The 25,277-nt window shown below is 40.4% G+C and overlaps 3 protein-coding genes and 1 long non-coding RNA gene across 7 annotated transcripts in view; 2 read left to right on the top strand and 2 right to left on the bottom strand.

Annotated features, from left to right (window-relative positions):
* Positions 1 to 5,643, bottom strand: part of LOC136613032 (acetylcholine receptor subunit epsilon-like) — a 34,351-nt gene extending 28,708 nt beyond the window's left edge. For 2 of the 3 annotated variants that reach the window (XM_066593836.1, XM_066593837.1), the window contains exon 1: positions 523 to 644. In XM_066593836.1, the coding sequence (XP_066449933.1) occupies positions 523 to 562 (40 nt within the window). In that variant the 5' untranslated portion in view covers positions 563 to 644. Of the gene's footprint in view, positions 1 to 522; positions 645 to 5,553 lie in introns of those variants that run through there. The other variant, XM_066593838.1, reaches the window with a different exon arrangement.
* LOC136613035 (uncharacterized) lies at positions 525 to 5,559 on the top strand. Its single transcript, XR_010790434.1, has 2 exons — positions 525 to 1,197; positions 5,216 to 5,559. It is a non-coding gene; the product is annotated as an uncharacterized lncRNA (long non-coding RNA).
* On the top strand, positions 5,601 to 24,272 carry GP1BA (glycoprotein Ib platelet subunit alpha). Of its 2 annotated transcripts, XM_066593835.1 has the most exons (3): positions 5,601 to 8,639; positions 10,658 to 11,171; positions 21,493 to 24,272. In XM_066593835.1, the coding sequence occupies exons 2-3, from the start codon at positions 10,674 to 10,676 to the stop codon at positions 22,846 to 22,848; spliced, it is 1,854 nt and encodes a 617-aa protein (XP_066449932.1). In that variant the 5' UTR covers positions 5,601 to 8,639; positions 10,658 to 10,673; the 3' UTR covers positions 22,849 to 24,272. The 2 variants fall into 2 exon arrangements, with proteins under 2 accessions (XP_066449932.1, XP_066449931.1); XM_066593834.1 differs by lacking the exon at positions 5,601 to 8,639 and having other exon boundaries at positions 10,506 to 11,171.
* On the bottom strand, positions 7,774 to 9,463 carry LOC136610317 (antifreeze protein Maxi-like). The gene is made up of 2 exons (XM_066589548.1): positions 9,433 to 9,463; positions 7,774 to 8,630 (listed from the first exon to the last, which is right to left on the bottom strand). The coding sequence occupies exons 1-2, from the start codon at positions 9,461 to 9,463 to the stop codon at positions 7,774 to 7,776; spliced, it is 888 nt and encodes a 295-aa protein (XP_066445645.1).
* Positions 24,273 to 25,277: the final 1,005 nt, after the last annotated feature.

Raw genomic sequence — 25,277 nt, 5'->3', positions numbered from 1 at the left:
TTGTTTGTCTTTTGCTACTGGTCCTAAAAAACATATTTAAAGTTTTTAAATTGCATTAATTAAAGGTTATATTTTAAAGGGGTCCTCTCCCGTGACACTGCAATGATACGAGACTTCAAAGTCCATGTCAAAATAGGCACCACCAGCTTTGGATGTGTATTGGCGCCTAAAAAGGGAGAGTTCACAGGGCGTATTTTGATGTGGATTTTTTGTGCTCCATCGACTATGCCCTTATGGTGGAGACAGGATGCTGGAAGTAACGTTTGGGCCTGGCCGTCACTTGTCTCCCTACGATAGGGTCACAATCCACTCCATGGCATTTACACGTTTGGCCTATATACACTGCGATGGGGGGCTGTTTCTCAGGACATATATTACTATATCAGCCTGAACTTGCCTCAAGGCCTATAATGGGGGGACTTTATCGCTCACTGACTGCAGACCCCCAGGCGAGACACAGGACTAACGTCTATCTATAGGAACCCACGAACTATATATAACCCACACACACAAGTGACTCACAGCTCAGGAGCGGCAGCAGGACGAGGAGCCTCCAGCCCATGTTTATAGAGTGTCAGCTCCTGGGACGATCTGTCCTGTGGGACTCGCTGGAGGGGAGGAATCGTAAGGATGGAGTTATTTAAAGACAGGATATGTTATTTCCGAAAGGAGGAGAATATCATCTTCCGAAACCTCTTCGCCTCACTCTGTATGTGATGCCAACTGACCCCCCCTGCCTGCCCATATAAAAGGATCATGTACAGCTGTCACCAATTAGTGCCAATAGAAGACCCCTTCTTTAACCTCTTCATGACCACAAGTCCGTGGGTTCATGCAATGTATGTAGTAAGTGTCAGCTAGTCATCTCTGGGCCACCAAAGTGTTCCTCCAGTATGTTCCAACTTCTGTTTGGGTCTTCTGAAGATTTGGTGTCCGTTGTGGACTGCAGCCAGGCTCAATCTTTTTGGCTCAGCGACTGTGTTTCTTGTCCCAGAGTCAGAGCTTCCTGGGCCCCTCGCTCACTGGTTTCTTTTTCCATAGGGACCCTAGCTTCATATTCATTAACAAGACTTTAGAACTTCAGGGCAAGTTGGCTGAAAGTTTCTCACTTTGCCATCTGGTTTACGAAGGCCGAAACATGAGATACAAGACAAGAAATGGTCCGAGACTGGACAGTCCACCTCAAGACTTCTTGAGGTAAGACATGAATTATACACATTCCAGCTCATGAACCTTCTCGAGAAGGAGAATAGCAGATAACGGCCACCAAGACTAAATGTTTTTAATGTTGTCAAAATCAATTGTTCAAACTCTGCTTGCTGTAATTGAATGAAAAAAGTAACTTAATGCTGTTGACAGCTGAGCGGGTTGTAACAATTGCATGGAGCCCAGATAGCTGACACAAATCCTTCTCTTGTCACAAGTTTATCACAATGTATCAGTTGGACTTTTAAGTGCACTGAGGATTACGCTCATTGTCAAAACCATCCAGCCACTAGAAGAAGTTGTCATTTTGCTGTGAACCTCGTCCTGCAGTTCCATCGCAGTCCGATATACAAATGATGAGAGTTGTGGTGATGAGATGAACGGTCTTGTCACCAGAGGCCCTAAGGGCCAAGGACTTCTGTCACAGCTGTAACAGCTGTGACAGCTGTGGCAGGAGTTTCCTTCATCCCCGCGGGCACCGCGGGGATAATGGAATCCTCTGCCACAGCTGTCACAGCTGTGGCAGAAGTCCCCGGCATTCTATTCCATTGCTTTCAATGGGATCGGCACTGCTGCCGATCCCATTGAAAGCACTGCTTTCTGCAAGCCATGCGGAATGATTATCAGGGAAGGGCTTGAAATATAAGCCCTTCCCCGTTAATCTGCCAAAAGTGTGAAAAAAAAATTAAAAAAATCATACCTCTCCTGCAGCTGTGCAGATTGGCTGAGGGCTCGCTCAGCCAACAGCAGCTACTGCTTAGCTATTGGCTGAGCGCTCAGGCAATCACACATAGCCCTTAGTTATGTGTGATTGGCTGAGCGCTCAGCCAATAGCTAAGCAGTAGCTGAAATTGGCTGAGCCCTCAGCCAATCTGCACAGCTCTTTCAGGAGGCGGGGATTTTTAAATCCCCGACTGCTGAAAGAGTTTCATAGCAGAGCCGGGGAGCGAGCAGGAGGACGCGGCTGAGCACAGGAGAGGTGAGTATGATTTTTTAAAATTTTTTTTTTCACACTTTTTGATGATTATCAGAGAAGAGCTTATATTTCAAGCCCTTCCCCGATAATCATTCTGCGGTGCTTGGCTGAAACCATTGATTCCATTGAAAGCAATAGAATAGAATGCTGTGGACCTCTGCCACAGCTGTGACAGCTGTGGCAGAGAATTCCTTCATCCCTGCGGTCCCCGCGGAGATGAAGGAAACTCCTGCCACAGCTGTCACAGGTGTGGCAGAAGTCCGTGGTATTCTCCCTATGCTTTCAATGGGGCTAGCGCTGCTGTCGCTAGCCCCATTGAAAGCACTTGCGATATGCCGGTTCTATACCGGCCTCATTCTTGCGCTGCGATGCGAGATTTTTCTAGTGCTCTCGCAGCGCAAGAAAGAAAATATCACCAGTGGGTGAGACCCTAATAGTGGTTTCCCAATTGCCCTATAAGAGGCTTTCGGAGGCTCTTTGTGTGTAGTGACCTCTTCTTCCGCTTGTAGAGCTTGTTGACCACTAGACACCTCTACAACGCAGAGAAGAGATTTCACCCTGTTAGTCTGAGAGGGGCGCATTATTGGGATGTGAGAAGATGGAGGGTCGTATCTATGAATTGTCCCCCACCGGCTGCTCTGACCAGACTGTTAGGAAGTGTTGGGACCAGTGGATGTGTGAGGGCACACAAGGTGACCGGGCTCAGGACCCCCCTACAGACCACCAGTAGAGAGGAGAGTCTGACCAGACTGTTAGCAGGTGTTGGGACCAGTGGATGTGTGAGGACACACAAGGTGACTGGGCTCAGGACCCCCCCCTACAGACCACCAGTAGAGAGGAGCGTCTGACCATGCTGTTAGGAGGTGTTGGGACCAGTGGATGGGGGCACACAAGGTGACCAGGCTCTGGCCGCCCCTTACAGACCACCAGAAGAGAGAGCGTCTGACCGTCCGACAAGCGCCTCCAAAAGTTTCGTTTCATCCATCCAGAGACAGGGGGCACCATCGTTATACCCCTGTGTCTGTCAGAACCATTTTCAGGCTATTGACTGAAGGAGACTTGGTCTCACAATGCCTATTACGTATACAGTCTCTGAAACCCACCATCTCCTCCGTTTGGTAAGTTTAGTTTGGACGCTGACGACGGCTGTGTTCATGTCTGGAGACCTTGGGGTGAGCGCCTCAATCCTGCCTTTACTGTGGAGTGACACTGTCCCCTGCTGGTGTGATGGTCTGGGGGGGAAACACATATGACAGTCTGTCACTCCTAGTAGTGGTACGAGGGACAATGACAGCTCAGCGATATGTTCAGGACATCCTGCAGCAACATGTGTTCCTCTCATAGTGGCTTCCAAGAGGCAGCAGGATAATGCTCAGACGCACTCACAAGGAGCCCCCACAACATTGGCACAGTTCCATGGCTGCCCAATCGCCAGATTTATCACCAATAGAACATGTATGGGGCCATCTGGGATGCCAACATCCACAGCCTACAAGTTTGCACGATCTAGAGGCTCAGTTACAGCAAATCGGGAGCAATATGCCACAGAACCAGTATGCCTCCATGCCTACCTTGTATCACATCTTGTATCCAAGCTATAGGTAGTACAATAAGGTACCAGAGCCTCCACGCCCCCCGTATCACATCTTGTATCCAAGCTAGAGATGGTACAGCTGGGTTCTAGAGCCTCCATACCGCCAGTATCACATCTTGTATTCAAGCTAGAGGCGTACAACAGGGTACAAGATCCTCCATGCCTCCCCATTACACATCTTATATCTAAGCTAGGCCAACAAGGTACTAGACCCTCCATAACCCTCTGTATCACATCTTGCTATATTCTTGTACATAGGAGCAGTATTATAGTAGTTATATTCTTGTACATAGGGGGGCAGTATTATAGTAGTTATATTGTACATAGGGGGCAGTATTATAGTAGTTATATTCTTGTACATAGGAGGCAGTATTAGAGTAGTTATATTCTTGTACATAGGGGGCAGTATTATAGTAGTTATATTCTTGTACATAGGGGGCAGTATTATAGTAGTTATATTCTTGTACATAGGAGGCAGTATTATAGTAGTTATATTCTTATACATAGGGAGCAGTATTATAGTATTTATATTCTTGTACATAGGTGGCAGTATTATAGTAGTTATATTCTTGTACATAGGAGCAGTATTATAGTAGTTATATTCTTGTACATAGGGGGCAGTATTATAGTAGTTATATTCTTGTACATAGGGGGCAGTATTATAGTAGTTATATTCTTGTACATAGGGGAGCAGTATTATAGTAGTTATATTCTTGTACATGGGGATGCAGTATTATAGTAGTTATATTCTTGTACATAGGAGCAGTATTATAGTAGTTATATTCTTGTACATAGGGGGCAGTATTATAGTAGTTATATTCTTGTACATAGGAGGCAGTATTATAGTAGTTATATTCTTGTACATAGGGGGTAGTATTATAGTAGTTATATTCTTGTACATAGGGGGTAGTATTATAGTAGTTATATTCTTGTACATAGGGGGCAGTATTATAGTAGTTATATTCTTGTACATAGGGGGCAGTATTATAGTAGTTATATTCTTGTACATAGGGGGCAGTATTATAGTAGTTATATTCTTGTACATAGGGGCAGTATTATAGTAGTTATATTCTTGTACATAGGGAGCAGTATTATAGTAGTTATATTCTTGTACATAGGGGGCAGTATTATAGTAGTTATATTCTTGTACATAGGGGGCAGTATTATAGTAGTTATATTCTTGTATATAGGGGGCAGTATTATAGTAGTTATATTCTTGTACATAAGGGACAGTATTATAGTAGTTATATTCTTGTATATAGGGGGCAGTATTATAGTAGTTATATTCTTACACATAGGGGGCAGTATTATAGTAGTTATATTCTTGTATATAGGGGGCAGTATTATAGTAGTTATATTCTTGTACATTAGGGACAGTATTATAGTAATTATATATTTCTGCCAATGGTTTTTCACATTTTGCCTCCTTCTTTCTTCAGTGCAATAACACAGAAAAACAACAAAAGAGAATTTCCTTCCCCGGCTGGTGATTGACAGGGATGTGTGCAGCAGTCTGCAGACACAGCAAATGGTTTATAGCGATGCAGATGAACTTCAGAATGCTGTCTGAGCTGAAGGAATGAATGGGAGATAGGAAACAAGAATCTTTTCGAGCCTAAGTCATGACCACTTCAAGGTTAATGAAGTCTTAAAATAGCACAAGATCTTCTCCACTTCTTCAGCAGCACATTATATTACACACAGAGTAAGCTTCACCCTCAGCCTTAAAATGAAGCCTAATGATCTCTAAAGTTTTTTAATTAAAGCATCCTATTACCAGAAACTGATGTTCTATTTTCCTTGTTCTTCCTCAAAGTCTAAGCCCATTGTTCCTGTGATATTAGTCTACTACGGGAAGAAACCTTAGTGCGGTACCGACCTGCCCCACTCAGGAGATAGGACATGTGGACGTCAATGATCCCTATGAACATCCTTATGGAAGCATAAGCCAATATAGAGAATTATAGAGGATCATCCAATCCCTGGTGAGCAGCATCCATCATGCACTTTCCTCAGATGTCTTCCATGTTCATCACACATCCTTCTTTTGCTCCAAGCCTCAGTCATTTATCATCCTCAGATGTCTTCCGTTCTCCACAAAGCAGTCGATAGTCCTAGATCTTCCATGTGTTACTTCTCCAGCACACCGCTCTGGCTTGTTGGTCTCAGATGCCCTCCTTACTCCTCCACATATACTAATTGCTATAGTGGCCAGTCGCGGATGACAGCGCCCCATACCTCCTCCGACCATCATTGCGCCCTGCGCTATGTCCCCCGTCTTGTCAACTGTTAGTATCCTGGTGTCTGTTGGGAGCATGCACATCACTGTCCACCTATTAATGGGTCGCACATCCACCCAGCTTTTCCATCTCTGTCGAATCTGGACAAGCTCCTCCTGTCTATTTAAAGCACCCACTGTTGTGTAGCGCCCTCTTCAGGCCGCCCACAGATCTTCAGTGGGATTCAGGTCTGGGCTATGGCTGGACCACAGCAAAACTTTGATATTCTTCTGGTGAAGCCGTTCTCTTGGTGATTTGGCGGTCTGCTTTGGGTCGTTGTCTGCTGAAAGGTGAAATTCCTCTTCATCTTCCGCTTTTTAGTCGAGGCCTGAAGGTTTTGAGCCAAAATCGGCTAATATTTAAACCATAGTTCCCTCCCCCTTGACTAAAGCCCCAGTTCCAGCAGCAGAACAGCCCCCCACATAATGCTGCCCCCCACTAGTGTCACTGCGGTCTGGGGGTCTTCTGGTGATGGTGGTGTTAGCTTTACACCAAACATCCCTCCTGGGATTCTGGCCAAAAAGTTCCCCCTCAGTCTCATCAGACAGAACACGTTCCCCACAGACGTCTGGCAGACGGGATTAAGGTTTTTGTAAAACATGGTCGGGCTTGGATGGTCTTCTTTGTTAGATATGGCTTCCGTCTTCCCCTCTCTCCCACAGCCCAGACATATGAAGAACACAGGAGATTGTTGTCACATGACTACACAGCCAGGACTTGCCAGAAACTTCTGCAGCTCCTTTGCTGTTGCTATCGGCCTCTTGGCCTCCTGGACCAATTGTCTCCTGGTCTTTTTATCTATTTTTGAGGGACGTTCGGTTTTTGGTAACGTCACTGTTGTGCCAAAATATAATCCCCTTCTACACTGTGCTCTATGGTACATGTAATGCCTTGGAGATGTTATGGTCCCCTTCTTGCTGACGGTCTCCCCTGTGCTCTATGGTACATGTAATGCCTTGGAGATGTTATGGTCCCCTTCTTGCTGACGGTCTCCCCTGTGCTCCATGATACATGTAATGCCTTGGAGATGTTGTGGTCTCCTTCTTGCTGACGGTCTCCCCTGTGCTCCATGGTACATGTAATGCCTTGGAGATCTTGTGGTCTCCTTCTTGCTGACGGTCTCCCCTGTGCCCCATGGTACATGTAATGTCTTGGAGATGTCTTGCCCCCCTCCTCCTGACTGATGCCTTCCAACAATCAGACCCCTTTGATGATCTAGAAGATATTTATTGACCAACTAAGGAAATGTCAGGAAAATCCTCCTAGAAGAGCTGAACTTTATATGGGGAATAGGATTCCCTGTAAACAATGGCAGCGGAGTGCAGACTACTTGTGTTCAGGAGGTCACATGTGATTGGCTGATTCTGAACACCATCAGATCCCCGGATATAACAGGGTGTGAACACTTATGCAACCACATTATTTTAGTTTCCTTTTTCCACCTAAATGATTTCAGTTTTGTGTCCCCGTGGGATTGTGCAGACAGCGGCCACATGGAGGGGACAGAAGTCTAGAAGAAGTCATCTTTGTCAGATTTTTTACCACGACAAAAACCTGGCCTTAGGGATCAGTGGATTTACATGGGGCTGCAGGAAAATCTATTGCACTCTCTTACATTCGATAGGTATTGCAGTACATAACAAGACCGGCTCTGCTACATCTGTATGTGTCCATATAATATAGGCAGGGCGCTTCCCTTCACACAAACCACAAGAGTGTTACACGAGTTTCCAGCAGTCGAATATAACTCCAGGAAACATCGGCTTCATGTGATAAGCGGAGAAGTTCAAAGACCACAAAGCGGCAGAAGAAGTGGACAGAGCAGCAGTGAACACCAAGGAGAGCGCCATCTGAGCAGCAGTGAACACCAAGGAGAGCGGCGCCTGAGCAGCGGTGGACACCAAGTAGAGCGGCACCTGAGCAGCAGTGGACACCAAGGAGAGAGCCGCCTGAGCAGCGGTCAACACGGAGGAGAGCGGTGCCTGAGCAGCAGTGAACACCAAGTAGAGCGCCGCCTGAGCAGCGGTGGACACCAAGAAGAGCGCCGCCTGAGCAGCGGTGGACACCAAGGAGAGCGGCGCGTGAGCAGCGGTGGACACCAAGAAGAGCGCTGCCTGAGCAGCGGTCAACACGGAGGAGAGCGGTGCCTGAGCAGCGGTCAACACGGAGGAGAGCGGCGCCTGAGCAGCGTTCCACACCGAGGAGAGGGTCGCCTGAGCAGCGTTCCACACCGAGGAGAGGGTCGCCTGAGCAGCGGTCGACACCGAGGAGAGCGTCTCCTGAGTAGCGGTCAACACGGAGGAGAGCGTCTCATAAGCAGCTGTCGACACGGAGGAGAGCGTCTCCTGAGTAGCGGTCAACACGGAGGAGAGCGTCTCATAAGCAGCTGTCGACACGGAGGAGAGCGTCTCCTGAGCAGCAGTCGACACCGAGGAGAGCGTCTCCTGAGCTGCGGTAGACACCGAGGAGAGCGTCCCTGAGAAGCGGTCCACACGGAGGAGAGCGTCGCCTGAGCTGCGGTAGACACCGAGGAGAGCGTCGCCTGAGCTGCGGTAGACACCGAGGAGAGCGGTGCCTGAGTGAGGTGAGGACCAGACACTGTATAATAACTTATGACTGCACGGGATAGTATCAGTTATATCCAAGGGAGAGAGGCGATGTCACTGCTGTATAATATAGCTTATATCTGAGCTGTGGAATATACAGTAACATATCTGGGGGCGCTGATGTCACTTCTTGTATAACAGGGGGTGTAGTGGAAAGGATCCAGTGATATATCTCAGTACGGGTGTCTTATATTGAGATAATAATAGCGCACTTCTATAGGAAACATGGATGTGCTACATGACGGTACTGTCCACGGGGCCCCGGAACATAGATTTCAGTTTAGTGTTGTGGCTCCTGCAAGAGATGGAGAGTAAACCCTAACTGCAAAGCTGAAGAGGAGCATGTGAGAAGCAGAAATCCGCCTTTCGCGTCTCTCTAATGCTAGCTCCACACGGGCGATCGCGATTTTGCTGCAAGAAAATTGCGGCAAAATCGCCTCTTTATTCACTGCGATTTGTGAGCGCCAGCGCCCTTTTTTTGGAGGATAATCTGGCATCGCCGCCACCTGTGGTGAAATAGCGCAACGTTTCATCGCAAAAGTTAATGGGACTGTAATGTTAAAATCGCAATTGGGTTTTACTCTCCGTCTCTTACAGGGGTCAAAACACAAAATTGCGATCCATGTTCCAGGGCCCCGTGCATTATACCATCGTATAGATCCGTGTTTCCCAACTCCAGTCCTCAGGACCCCCAACAGGTCATGTTTTCAGGATACCCTATAGTAAGAACACCTGTGGCAATGTCTGGGACACTGACCATAATTACATCACCTGTGGGATACTGAGGAAATCCTGAGAACATGACCTGTTGGGGTCCCTGAGGACTGGAGCTGGGAGACACTGATGTAGCGCACCTATGCTTTCCTATTCAAGTGCACTATAGTTATTTCAACACAGGACACCAGTAGTCAGATATAACGCTAGATCCGGCTTTTTGACTACACCCGGTTTAATCTAGCTAGAAAGCAGTGATATCGCTACTGCCTAACATATCTGGAGTTGTGATGTCACTTCCTGAGAGTGGTGATGTCACCTCCTAGATAATAGAATATGTCTAGAGAGCAGTGATGTCACTTCCTGTATATCTAGAGCACAGTGTTGTGACTAGATAGAGCAGATACAAGTAGTGTCAACTAGTGTATAACATATCTAAGGAGCGGTTATGTCACTTCCTAGATAATATAACACGTCTGGAAATCAGTGAAGTCGCTTCCTGTATAATTTAAAGTGGTTGTCCGAGTTAAGGACACTGTTGTCTCTGGGTCCCCCATGCCTTAAATTAAAAAATCAGCGGTTACTCCCCTCTCCCCCATTTATCCTCTGCCACTGGCTCCAGTGTTTACTGTGACGTCACTTTAGATGCTGACCCTGTCTACAAACAAACTGCTGCAGCCAATGACAGGGCTCAGCGATCATGGCTGAGGGCTGTCATTCGCTGCTACAGCAATTTTACGGGACATGACAGCTGCCTGTAAACAGACAGCAGAGACTGGAGCCGGCGGTGGGGAACAAACAGGGGAGAGATGTAACCGCTGATTTTTTTATTTTAAGGCAATAGGGACCCAGTGACAGGGATTTCCGTAACTCGGACAACCACTTTAACTTAGAGCTTGTCAGAGAGAATGTCACTTCTTTATATTAGGACTAATATCGTAGGGGCAGTGATGTCACTGCTGTATAATTTATAGTGAACACTAGTGATGTCATTGAAGAGGACTCTGATGTCACTGCTGTACAATACAACATATCTGGAGAGTAGTGATGTCACTTCTCTATAACAGTATCTGGAGAAAGGTATAATATAAGTTAGATTTAGAGAAGAGCTGGGCTGTTTGATGTGGAAATAGGATGATGCAATAGTAGACTAAAGCTCAGAAGATATGAAGATGTCAGGACCAACGCTGTAGAGAATGTGGGAAAATCTCAGGGTCTGTGTCCAACATCATAAGACAAGATGTTTCCAGCTTCTCTTTTCATTTTCATCTTTGTGTTTCAGGTCACAGACTCCCACCATGTTCATCATGAATTTCTTCCTTCCCTTTGGCCTCTTCAATCTCATCGGAGTCCATAAAGTCTTCTCTCAAACTTCTTGTTCAACAGAGAAAAACTTCAGCAAAAACAAGGAAGAAACGTCTTGTATAAATCTTGGCTTGTCCATCCTCCCACTAACTGACATCCCTCCGACGACTGCCATCCTCATCCTGTCCTCCAACAACTTCAAGTCACTCTCCACCTCCAGCTTCAAGGGTCTGAAGGCTTTGACAGAGTTAGAGGCAACGGACAATGGGATGACCAGTTTTGAAATAGACTTACCACTGATGTTGGAAGAACTAAACCTGGCCAATAATACACTGAAGACACTGCCAAAGGTGTCTCAGCTACCAAGTTTAACTATTCTGCAACTCTCCAACAACCTTATTTCCAATATTCCAGATAATGCCTTCAAGGGGCTAAAAAAGCTGACGAGGCTGGAGCTTCAGCATAACCAGATTTATTCCCTTCACGAAGAGGTGAGACCACACATAATTCTCCAGCACCCCTCAATACAAGAATGCAATTACTATAATACTGCCCCCCCCATGTACAAGAATATAACTACTATAATACTGCCCCCTATGTACGAGAATATAACTACTATAATTCTGTCCCTATGTACAAGAATATAACTACTATAATACTGCCTCCTATGTACAAGAATATAACTACTATAATACTGCCCCCTATGTACAAGAATATAACTACTATAATACTGCCCCTATGTACAAGAATATAACTACTATAATATTGTCCCCTATGTACAAGAATATAACTACTATAATACTGCTCCTATGTAAAGGAATATAACTACTATAATACTGCCTCCTATGTATAACAATATAACTACTATAATACTGCCCCCTATGTACAAGAATATAACTACTATAATACTGCCTCCTATGTACAAGAATATAAGCACTATAATACTGCCCCCTATGTACAAGAATATAACTAGTATAATACTGCCTCCTATGTACAAGAATATAACTACTATAATACTGCTCCTATGTACAAGAATATAACTACTATAATACTGCTCCCCCTATGTACAAGAATATAACTACTATAATACTGCTCCTATGTACAAGAATATAACTACTATAATACTGCCCCCTATATACAAGAATATAACTACTATAATACTGCCTCCTATGTACAAGAATATAACTACTATAATACTGCTCTCTATGTACAAGAATATAACTACTATTATACTGCCCCCTATATACAAGAATATAACTACTATAATACTGCCCCCTATGTACAAGAATATAACTACTATTATACTGCCCCCTATGTACAAGAATATAACTACTATAATACTGCTCCTATGTACAAGAATATAACTACTATAATACTGCCCACTATGTACAATAATATAACTACTATAATACTGCCTCCTATATACAAGTATATAACTACTATAATACTGTCCCCTATGTACAAGAATTTAACTACTATAATACTGTCCCCTATGTACAAGAATATAACTACTATAATACTGTCCCCTATGTACAAGAATATAACTACTATAATACTGTCCCCTATGTACAAGAATATAACTACTATAATACTGCCTCCTATGTACAAGAATATAACTACTATAATACTGCTCCTATGTACAAGATTATAACTACCATAATACTGCCCCCTATGTACAAGAATATTACTACTATAATACTGCCCCCTATGTACAAGAATATACTATAATACTGCCCACTATGTACAAGAATATACTATAATACTGCCCCCTATGTACAAGAATATAACTAGTATAATACTGCCTCCTCTGTACAAGAATATAACTGCTATAATACTGCCTCCTCTGTACAAGAATATAACTACTATAATAATGCCTCCTCTGTACAAGAATATAACTACTACAATACTGCCTCCTATGTACAAGAATATAACTACTATAATACTGCCACCTTTGTACAGGAATATAAGTACTGTAATATTGAATCCTATGTACAAGTAAATAACTACTATAATACTGCCCCCTATGTACAAGAATATAACTACTATAATACTGCCTCCTATGTACAAGAATATAACTACTATAATACTGCCCCCTATGTACAAGAATATAACTACTATAATACTGCTCCTATGTACAAGAATATAACTACTATAATACTGCTCCTATGTACAAGAATATAACTACTATAATACTGCCTCCTATGTACAAGAATATAACTACTATAATACTGATCCTATGTACAAGAATATAACTACTATAATACTGCCCCCTATGTACAAGAATATAACTACTATAATACTGCTCCTATGTACAAGAATATAACTACTATAATACTGCCTCCTATGTACAAGAATATAACTACTATAATACTGCCCCCTATGTACAAGAATATAACTACTATAATACTGCCCTCTATGTACAAGAATATAACTACTATAATACAGTCCGCTATGTACAAGAATATAACTACTATAATACTGCCCCCTATGTACAAGAATATAACTACTATAATACTGCCTCCTATGTACAAGAATATAACCACTACAATACTGCCCCCTATGTACAAGAATATAACTACTATAATACTGCCTCCTATGTACAAGAATATAACTACTATAATACTGCTCCTATGTACAAGAATATAACTACTATAATACTGCTCCTCTGTACAAGAATATAACTACTATAATACTGCCTCCTATGTAAAAGAATATAACTACTATAATACTGCCCCCTATGTACAAGAATATAACTACTATAATACTGCCCCCTATGTACAAGAATATAACTACTATAATACTGCCCCCTATGTACAAGAATATAACTACTATAATACTGCCCCCCTATGTACAAGAATATAACTACTATAATACTGCTCCTATGTACAAGAATATAACTACTATAATACTGCCCCCAATGTACAAGAATATAACTACTATAATACTGCCCACTATGTACAAGAATATAACTACTATAATACTGCCCACTATGTACAAGAATATAACTACTATAATACTGCCCCCTATGTACAAGAATATAACTACTATAATACTGCCCACTATGTACAAGAATATAACTACTATAATACTGTCCCTATGTACAAGAATATAACTACTATAATACTGCCCCCTATGTACAAGAATATAACTACTATAATACTGCCCCCTATGTACAAGAATATAACTACTATAATACTGCCCCCTATGTACAAGAATATAACTACTATAATACTGCCCCCTATGTACAAGAATATAACTACTATAATACTGCCCCCCTATGTACAAGAATATAACTACTATAATACTGCTCCTCTGTACAAGAATATAACTACTATAATACTGCCCCCTATGTACAAGAATATAACTACTATAATACTGCCCCCTGTGTACAAGAATATAACTACTATAATACTGCCCCCTATGTACAAGAATATAACTACTATAATACTGCTCCCTATGTACAAGAATATAACTACTATAATACTGCTCCCTATGTACAAGAATATAACTACTATAATACCGCCCCCTATGTACAAGAATATATCTACTATAATACTGCTCCTATGTACAAGAATATAACTACTATAATACTGCCTCCTATGTACAAGAATATAACTACTATAATACTGCCTCCTATGTACAAGAATATAACTACTATAATACTGCCCCTATGTACAAGAATATAACTACTATAATACTGCCTCCTATGTACAAGAATATAACTGCTATAATACTGCCCTCTATGTACAAGAATATAACTACTATAATACTGCTCCTATGTACAAGAATATAACTACTATAATACTGCCTCCTATGTACAAGAATATAACTACTATAATACTGCCCCCTATGTACAAGAATATAACTACTATAATACTGCCCCTATGTACAAGAATAGAACTACTATAATACTGCCTCCTATGTACAAGAATATAACTACTATAATACTGCTCTTATGTACAAGAATATAACTACTATAATACTGCCCCCTATGTACAAGAATATAACTACTATAATACTGCCTACTATATACAATAATATAACTACTATAATACTGCCTACTACATACAATAATATAACTACTATAATACTGCTCCCTATGTACAAGAATATAACTACTATAATACTGCTCCTCTGTACAAGAATATAACTACTATAATACTGCCCCCTATGTACAAGAATATAACTACTATAATACTGCTCCTATGTACAAGAATATAACTACTGTAATACTGCCCCCTATGTACAAGAATATAACTACTATAATACTGCCTACTATATACAATAATATAACTACTATAATACTGCTCTTATGTACAAGAATATAACTACTATAATACTGCCCCCTATGTACTAGAATATAACTACTATAATACTGCCCCCTATGTACAAGAATATAACTACTATAATACTGCCTACTATATACAATAATATAACTACTATAATATTGCCACCTACAGTATGTACAAGCATATAACTACTATAATACTGCTCCCTATGTACAAGAATATAACTACTATAATACTGCTCCTATGTACAAGAATATAACTACTATAATACTGCCCCCTATGTACAAGAATATTACTACTATAATACTGCCCCCTATGTACAAGAATATAACTACTATAATACTGCCCCCTATGTACAAGAATATAACTACTATAATACTGCCCCTATGTACAAGAATATAACTACTATAATACTGCCCCCTATGTACAAGAATATAACTACTATAATACTGCTCCCTATCTACAAGAATATAACTACAATAATATTGCTCTCTATGTACAAGCATATAACTACTATAATACTGCTCCAATGTACAAGAATATAACTACTATAATACTGCCCCCTATGTACAAGAATATAACTACTATAATACTGCTCCTATGTACAAGAATATAACTACTATAATACTGCCCCCTATGTACAAGAATATAACTACTATAATACTGCCCCCTATGTACAAGAATATAACTACTATAATACTGCCCCCTATGTACAAGAATATAACTACTATAATATTGCCCCCTATGTACAAGAATATAACTACTATAATACTGCTCCTATGTACAAGAATATAACTACTATAATACTGCCGCCTATGTACAAGAAGATAATTACTATAATACTGCTCCTATGTACAAGACTATATCTACTATAATACTGCCCCCAATGTACAAGACTATAACTACTATAATACTGCCCCCTATATACAAGAATATAACTACTATAATACTGCCCCCTATGTACAAGAATATAACTACTATAATACTACCTCCTATGTACAAGAATATAACTACTATAATACTGCCCCCTATGTACAAGAATATAACTACTATAATACTGCCCCCTATGTACAAGAATATAACTACTATAATACTACCTCCTATGTACAAGAATATAACTACAATAATACTGCCCCCTATATACAAGAATATAACTACTATAATACTGCCCTCTATGTACAAGAATATAACTACTATAATACTACCTCCTATGTACAAGAATATAACTACTATAATACTGCCCCCTATGTACAAGAATATAACTACTATAATACTGCCCCCTATGTACAAGAATATAACTACTATAATACTGCCCCCTATATACAAGAATATAACTACTATAATACTGCCTCCTATGTACAAGAATATAACTACTATAATACTGCCCCCTATGTACAAGAATATAACTACTATAATACTGCCCCCTATGTACAAGAATATAACTACTATAATACTGCCCCCTATGTACAAGAATATAACTACTATAATACTACCTCCTATGTACAAGAATATAACTACTATAATACTGCCCCCTATGTACAGGAATATAACTACTATAATACTGCTCCTCTGTACAAGAATATAACTACTATAATACTGCTCCTATGTACAAGAATATAACTACTGTAATACTGCCCCCTATGTACAAGAATATAACTACTATAATACTGCCTACTATATACAATAATATAACTACTATAATACTGCTCTTATGTACAAGAATATAACTACTATAATACTGCCCCTATGTACTAGAATATAACTACTATAATACTGCCCCCTATGTACAAGAATATAACTACTATAATACTGCCTACTATATACAATAATATAACTACTATAATATTGCCACCTACAGTATGTACAAGCATATAACTACTATAATACTCCTCCCTATGTACAAGAATATAACTACTATAATACTGCTCCTATGTACAAGAATATAACTACTATAATACTGCCCTCCTATGTACAAGAATATTACTACTATAATACTGCCCCCTATGTACAAGAATATAACTACTATAATACTGCCCCCTATGTACAAGAATATAACTACTATAATACTGCCCCTATGTACAAGAATATAACTACTATAATACTGCCCCCTATGTACAAGAATATAACTACTATAATACTGCCCCCTATGTACAAGAATATAACTACTATAATACTGCCTCCTATGTACAAGAATATAACGACTATAATACTGCCCCCTATATACAAGAATGTAACTACTATAATACTGCCCCCTATATACAAGAATGTAACTACTATAATGCTGCCCTCTATGTACAAGAATATAACTACTATAATACTGCTCCCTATCTACAAGAATATAACTACAATAATACTGCTCTCTATGTACAAGCATGTAACTACTATAATACTGCTCCAATGTACAAGAATATAACTACTATAATACTGCCCCCTATGTACAAGAATATAACTACTATAATACTACCTCCTATGTACAAGAATATAACTACTATAATACTGCTCCAATGTACAAGAATATAACTACTATAATACTGCCCCCTATGTACAAGAATATAACTACTATAATACTGCCCCCTATGTACAAGAAGATAATTACTATAATACTGCTCCTATGTACAAGAATATAACTACTATAATACTGCCCCCAATGTACAAGACTATAACTACTATAATACTGCCCCCTATGTACAAGAATATAACTACTATAATACTGCTCCTATGTACAAGAATATAACTACTATAATACTGCTCCCTATGTACAAGTATATAAATACTATAATATTGCCCCCTATGTACAAGAATATAACTACTATAATACTGCCCCGTAGATACAAGAATATGACTACTATAATACTGCTCCCTATGTACAAGAATATAACTACTATAATACTGCCCCCTATGTACAAGAATATAACTACTATAATACTGCCCCCTATGTACAAGAATATAACTACTATAATACTGCCCCCTATGTACAAGAATATAACTACTATAATACTGCCCCCTATGTACAAGAATATAACTACTATAATACTGCCCCCTATGTACAAGAAGATAATTACTATAATACTGCTCCTATGTACAAGAATATAACTACTATAATACTGCCCCCTATGTACAAGAATATAACTACTATAATACTACCTCCTATGTACAAGAATATAACTACTATAATACTGCTCCTATGTACTAGAATATAACTACTATAATACTGCCCCCTATGTACAGGAATATAACTACTATAATACTGCTCCTATGTACAGGAATATAACTACTATAATACTACCCCTATGTACAAGAATATAACTACTATAATACTGCCCTCTATGTACAGGAATATAACTACTATAATACTGCCCCCTATGTACAGGAATATAACTACTATAATACTGCCCCCTATGTACAAGAATATAACTACTATAATACTGCTCCTATGTACAAGAATATAACTACTATAATACTGCTTCTATGTACAAGAATATAACTACTATAATACTGCCCCCTATGTACAAGAATATAACTACTATAATACTGCTTCCTATGTACAAGAATATAACTACTATAATACTGCCCCCTATGTACAAGAATATAACTACTATAATACTGCTCCTATGTACAAGAATATAACTACTATAATACTGCCCCCTATGTACAGGAATATAACTACTATAATACTGCTCCTATGTACAGGAATATAACTACTATAATACTACCCCTATGTACAAGAATATAACTACTATAATACTACCTCCTATGTACAAGAATATAACTACTATAATACTGCCCCCTATGTACAGGAATATAACTACTATAATACTGCTCCTATGTACAGGAATATAACTACTATAATACTACCCCTATGTACAAGAATATAACTACTATAATACTACCTCCTATGTACAAGAATATAACTACTATAATACTGCCCCCTATGTACAAGAATATAACTACTATAATATTGCCCCCTATGTACAAGAATATAACTACTATAATACTGCCCCCTATGTACAAGAATATAACTACTATAATACTGCCCCCTATGTACAAGAATATAACTACTATAATACTGCCCCCTATATACAAGAATATAACTACTATAATACTACCTCCTATGTACAAGAATATAACTACTATAATACTGCCCCCTATGTACAAGAATATAACTACTATAATACTACCTCCTATGTACAAGAATATAACTACTATAATACTGCCTCCTATGTACAAGAATATAACTACTATAATACTGCCCCCTATGTACAAGAATATAACTACTATAATACTGCCCCCTATGTACAAGAATATAACTGCCATAATACTGCCTCCTATGTACAAGAATATAACTACTATAATACTGCCCCCTATGTACAAGAATATAACTACTATAATACTACCTCCTATGTACAAGAATATAACTACTATAATACTGCCCCCTATGTACAGGAATATAACTACTATAATACTGCTCCTATGTACAAGAATATAACTACTATAATACTGCCCCCTCTGTACAAGAATATAACTACTATAATACTGCCCCCTATGTACAAGAATATAACTACTATAATACTGCCTCCTATGTACAAGAATATAACTACTATAATACTGCCCCCTATGTACAGGAATATAACTACTATAATACTGCCCCCTATGTACAAGAATATAACTACTATAATACTGCTCCTATGTACAAGAATATAACTACTATAATATTTCCCCCTATGTACAAGAATATAACTACTATAATACTGCCTCCTATGTACAAGAATATAACTACTATAATACTGCCCCCTATGTACAAGGATATAACTACTATAATACTGCCCCCTATATACAAGAATATAACTACTATAATACTGCCCCCTATGTACAAGAATATAACTACTATAATACTGCCCCCTATGTACAAGAAGATAATTACTATAATACTGCTCCTATGTACAAGAATATAACTACTATAATACTGCCCCCTATGTACAAGAATATAACTACTATAATACTACCTCCTATGTACAAGAATATAACTACTATAATACTGCTCCTATGTACTAGAATATAACTACTATAATACTGCCCCCTATGTACAGGAATATAACTACTATAATACTACCCCTATGTACAAGAATATAACTACTATAATACTGCCCCCTATGTACAGGAATATAACTACTATAATACTGCCCCCTATGTACAGGAATATAACTACTATAATACTGCCCCCTATGTACAAGAATATAACTACTATAATACTGCTCCTATGTACAAGAATATAACTACTATAATACTGCTTCTATGTACAAGAATATAACTACTATAATACTGCCCCCTATGTACAAGAATATAACTACTATAATACTGCTTCCTATGTACAAGAATATAACTACTATAATACTGCCCCCTATGTACAAGAATATAACTACTATAATATTGCCCCCTATGTATAAGAATATAACTACTACAATACTGCCCCCTACGTACAAGAATATAACTACTATAATACTGCCCCCTATGTACAAGAATATAACTACTATAATACTGCCTCCTATGTACAAGAATATAACTACTATAATACTGCCCCCTATGTACAAGAATATAACTACTATAATACTGTCCCTATGTACAAGAATATAACTACTATAATACTGCCCCCTATGTACAGGAATATAACTACTATAATACTGCCCCCTATGTACAGGAATATAACTACTATAATACTGCCCCCTATGTACAAGAATATAACTACTATAATACTGCTCCTATGTACAAGAATATAACTACTATAATACTGCTTCTATGTACAAGAATATAACTACTATAATACTGCCCCCTATGTACAAGAATATAACTACTATAATACTGCTTCCTATGTACAAGAATATAACTACTATAATACTGCCCCCTATGTACAAGAATATAACTACTATAATATTGCCCCCTATGTATAAGAATATAACTACTATAATACTGCCCCCTACGTACAAGAATATAACTACTATAATACTGCCCCCTATGTACAAGAATATAACTACTATAATACTGCCTCCTATGTACAAGAATATAACTACTATAATACTGCCCCCTATGTACAAGAATATAACTACTATAATACTGCCCTCTATGTACAAGAATATAACTACTATAATACTGCCCCCCATGTACAAGAATATAACTACTATAATACTGCCCCCCTAGATACAAGAATATAACTACTATAATACTGCCCCCTATGTACAAGAATATAACTACTATAATACTGCCCCCTATGTACAAGAATATAACTACTATAATACTGCCCCGTAGATACAAGAATATGACTACTATAATACTGCCCCCTATGTACCAGAATATAACTACTATAATACTGCTCCTATGTACAAGAATATAACTACTATAATACTGCCCCGTAGATACAAGAATATGACTACTGTAATACTGCCTCCTATGTACAAGAATATAACTACTATAATACTGCCCACAATGTACAAAAATATATAACTGTACTTCATCTACTACTGTCCCTCAGGTATTTGAGGACTTGCGGTCCCTGATACGTCTGGATTTGTCACACAATCAGCTGTGGATGCTTCCTGATCATCTTCTCTCCAATGTTGAGAACCTTGAAATTCTTTACTTATCCGGGAATCGTCTTACAAACATCCCTGATCAGTTCTTTGCGGATCTGGAACTGACTTATGTGTATTTGGAGAAGAATCCTTGGCACTGTGACTGCGCTCTCCAGTACTTTAAGAACTGGTTGGAGGAAGATGAAAACAGAGTCTATGAAATCTCCAAAGATGGCCCAACAAAGAATCAAAAAAGTGTGGTTTGCCATAATGGGATCCCACTGATCGAATATGAGATGAGCCATTGCTCAATAAGGCAGAAAGGAGATGGGAACATCAATTCAGCTCCTGTAAATCCTGGAAAGACTGAGGCGGCCATAAAGGCAGTACCAACCCAGCCGCTGACCACACCGCTGCAGACAACCACACCATTGGTAACCACTGAGCTTTTGAAGACCGAAAAGCAAACAACTCAGCTAAGAACTACAACACATTGGCCAACCACAACATCAACTACAGAAACAACCACCATATTACCAACCACAACACCAACTACAGAAACAACCACCACATTACCAACCACAACACCAACTACAGAAACAACCACCACATTACCAACCACAACACCAACTACAGAAACAACCACAACACCAACTACAGAAACAACCACCATATTAGAATCCACAAGAACAACAGAGTTTTTGAAGCCAAGTCCAAGAACCACGGTAAGGTCAACCACAACACCTTACCCAACAACACTGAAGATGATGACCACTACCAAGGTTAGAATCACCACCGAGAAGCCAAGCACAACTCTTCGCATTATGGTAACCACAGATGTTATAAGCACAAGTGAGGTACCAACCAGTAAAGAAAGAGTGAAACTGTCAACAATGACTGCTACAAGTGAATACACCCAAAATCTAATCAACACCATGCTGCCAGCCAGAAGATCCCGAGCAACAGCAGCTGGCATAGATTGGTTGGCGAAGTTCATCCTTGAACACTGTTGTCTTCTCCATGTGATCATCTATGGTTTATGTATCCTCCTGCTCCTAGTGGAGATGATGATCACGATGGCATGTTTGCTTTGGGTCTACTGTTGTAATCGGGATCTTCTACAATGGCTTCCAGGGATACGGTTGATCCGATACAGTATGAGGGTGCCCATGAGCGATGAAGATATCCTACTCGTTAACAACGGAGCCGTTGAATCCCACTTCAGAGACCAGTCAATGGTTGGCGTCACTAAAATGCTGGTTCTAGAGTCTCATACTCAACAGCGAGAGATAAGATATACATCTGCCATTTTGTAAAATACAGGGGGCAGGTCATGTGACGACTCAAAAATAACACGGATGACTCCTATTCTGATGGGTTTCACCCCTGGTTTTATTTGTGTGACTCCAGTTGCCGATTTTGGACTATTGCGGTTACAAAAGTTGTGAGTTATATATGCAGTTCCTATTCTTTACTTATTATCATAGTTCATGATGTGACCTCTAGGAGGTGCTGTTACACTGCTGTTTGCAGCTATGCACATGGCATCTGCCTCATCTGTATAATCCAGGATGGATCAAAGAAAATATTGTTCACAAGCAGATTACGACTTCCGATCATAAAGTTATCTCACCAGTCTACTGTAGGGTTTCCATATTCTTGCCCTCTCCTCCCAACTCAATCTTTAGGCTGTAGTCAGATTTAAGATGTAAAGTACTATTGGATGGTGACTGGGAGGGGCTTCTCTCCACATTTTTTCCATTATATTCCAGAATATCCATTAATCCGGCATGAAGGCCATGAAATAGCACAAGGATAACAATACTAGAAGCAGCAGCCCACCACCGGTCCAGTGACCTCATCAAGTGCTTCACATACTGCTGGGATTTCCCGCTGTGAGAGGGAGACAATCAGCTGCTTCATCCAGTATTAGAAGGGAGAACTGTTTACATAGCTGCTACAAGAAAATTCTGGTAAAGTAAGAGCCCTTTTACACGGGCTGACAAATCTTCAGTGTAAATGCATGCCCCGCTGAACAAGTTCATTGTTCAGTTTCGGCATGCAGAAAACTGAACGGATCAACTCATGTAACCAGGCAGTACCATTATCAACGACTGCCTGTTTACTGTGAATGGAGACAGGTGGGCTGGAATGATTCCCTGCCGCTCCGCCTCCATTCACTGAGCAATGCTCATTCCTGTGTAAAAGTGCAGGAACAATTATCGCTGGGACGGCTGTCGGGAATCTGCGCCCAACAGGTCGTCCCATGTAAAAGGGCCCTCACGGTTGGACGGCTGTCAAGGTCTTAAGCGCCCCACCATTGCCTCAGCAATCATTACTCCAGCACTTTCACTCACTGAATGGAGACCAAGTGTGTCGGAGGTCTCTTCCGGCCGCCCGCCTTCATTCACAGTAAACAGGCAGTTGTCCGGTCCGATCAGCATCAGGTTTTCTCGCTTACATATAATGAATGACAAACAATAAGTGAATGAATTCTAGTTCGCCGTTCAGTCGTTGGCTGGGATTACACTGGAGGATTATCGTTCAGTTTTGCGCGAGACAATAACTACCTGCATGATAATCGTTACGTCTAAAAGGGCCCTTAGGCCTCATGTCCACGGGAAAAAGATGGTTGAAGCCTATGGAAGCCGTCCGGGTCCGCGGAACACCCGTACCAAAATAAAACTTACCTGTCCGGATGCTGCGGATCTTCCCTCCGTCGCGGACGGATCTTCTTTCTTCGGCCCGGCGGATGTACCTGGCGCATGCGCGCGGCACGCCAAGCACATCCGCCGGGCTGAAGAAAGAAGATCCGGCCGCGACGGTGGGAAGATCCGCAGCATCCGGACAGGTGAGTTTATTCTTATTTTTAGGCCTCATGTCCCCGGGAAAGGAGGGACCCGCTACGGAATCCTGCATGGAGAATCCGCAGCGGGCCCGATTTTCCCTGTGGACATGAGGCCTAAGAAGTAAAACCTGCGCAGGCTGAGAGTAGTCATCATCCACATCACAGGATGGAAAGTCACCGTATATAACAGATGTCATGATGTGAAGCATCCAGTAGTTCAGACAACCCACTGGTCTGTCATCAAGTCATATTCATGTCACTGTACTGCACACAGCTGTGAAACGCGTCAACTATGCAGGAATTAAAAAACATATCCATTTTTGCAGCAATGAAGAGTCTGCTTTACAGCATTCCTTACAACTCAAGTAGAAACTTCATTTAAAACCCATAGATCCTATAATGTAGAGTCAATCCAATGCCCAAGATTAGGGGGCTCAGGAAAGTTGTAACATACCACCATCTGCCGGTCATTGGTGGTAGTGCATGTATCACAGGCAAGTTTTCAACAATTTGCAGAGGAGGTGGAGACTTCGATGAAGAGTCTGAGAAGTTCCTCTGCTTCCTAGTGACCCTTCCTTTACTGTCCTCTTCGCATTCCTTGTGCCCAGTGGGAACCATAGCTGCTCTACGAATGGATCAAAAGAGGCAGATGGAGCAGGGCTGAGTGCGATTAGGCATCATTGCGAAGTGCTATTGGTGGTGGGCCAAAACTGACTCACTCATGGAACTTTTAAAACCCTACGGTGAGGTGGAAGAATACAAAGGTCTTCTGAATTCTACCATTTCAACCATGAAACTTTTCCAAGAAATGGAAGTTTATTTTTCTAGTTCTCGCTGGAGGTTTCACTGTAGTGTGTAGAGTAGTCATGCTAGGGATTCTCCACCTTCTCATGTTAC

Source organism: Eleutherodactylus coqui, chromosome 2 (genome assembly GCF_035609145.1).
Source record: "Eleutherodactylus coqui strain aEleCoq1 chromosome 2, aEleCoq1.hap1, whole genome shotgun sequence".
In the NCBI taxonomy this organism is placed as follows: Eukaryota; Metazoa; Chordata; class Amphibia; order Anura; family Eleutherodactylidae; genus Eleutherodactylus; species Eleutherodactylus coqui.
This window is presented reverse-complemented; position numbering and strand designations above follow the sequence as displayed.

Excerpts from the sequence above, each read along its gene's own strand:
- LOC136610317 (XM_066589548.1), bottom strand. The coding sequence starts at position 9,463 with ATGTTCTCAGGATTTCCTCAGTATCCCACAG. Across the intron at positions 8,631-9,432 it reads ATTTCCTCAGTATCCCACAG|GCACCGCTCTCCTCGGTGTC; the intron begins GTGATGTAATTA and ends CACCTCACTCAG.
- GP1BA (XM_066593834.1), top strand. The coding sequence starts at position 10,572 with ATGTGGGAAAATCTCAGGGTCTGTGTCCAACATCATAAGACAAGATGT. Across the intron at positions 11,172-21,492 it reads TTTATTCCCTTCACGAAGAG|GTATTTGAGGACTTGCGGTC; the intron begins GTGAGACCACAC and ends ACTGTCCCTCAG.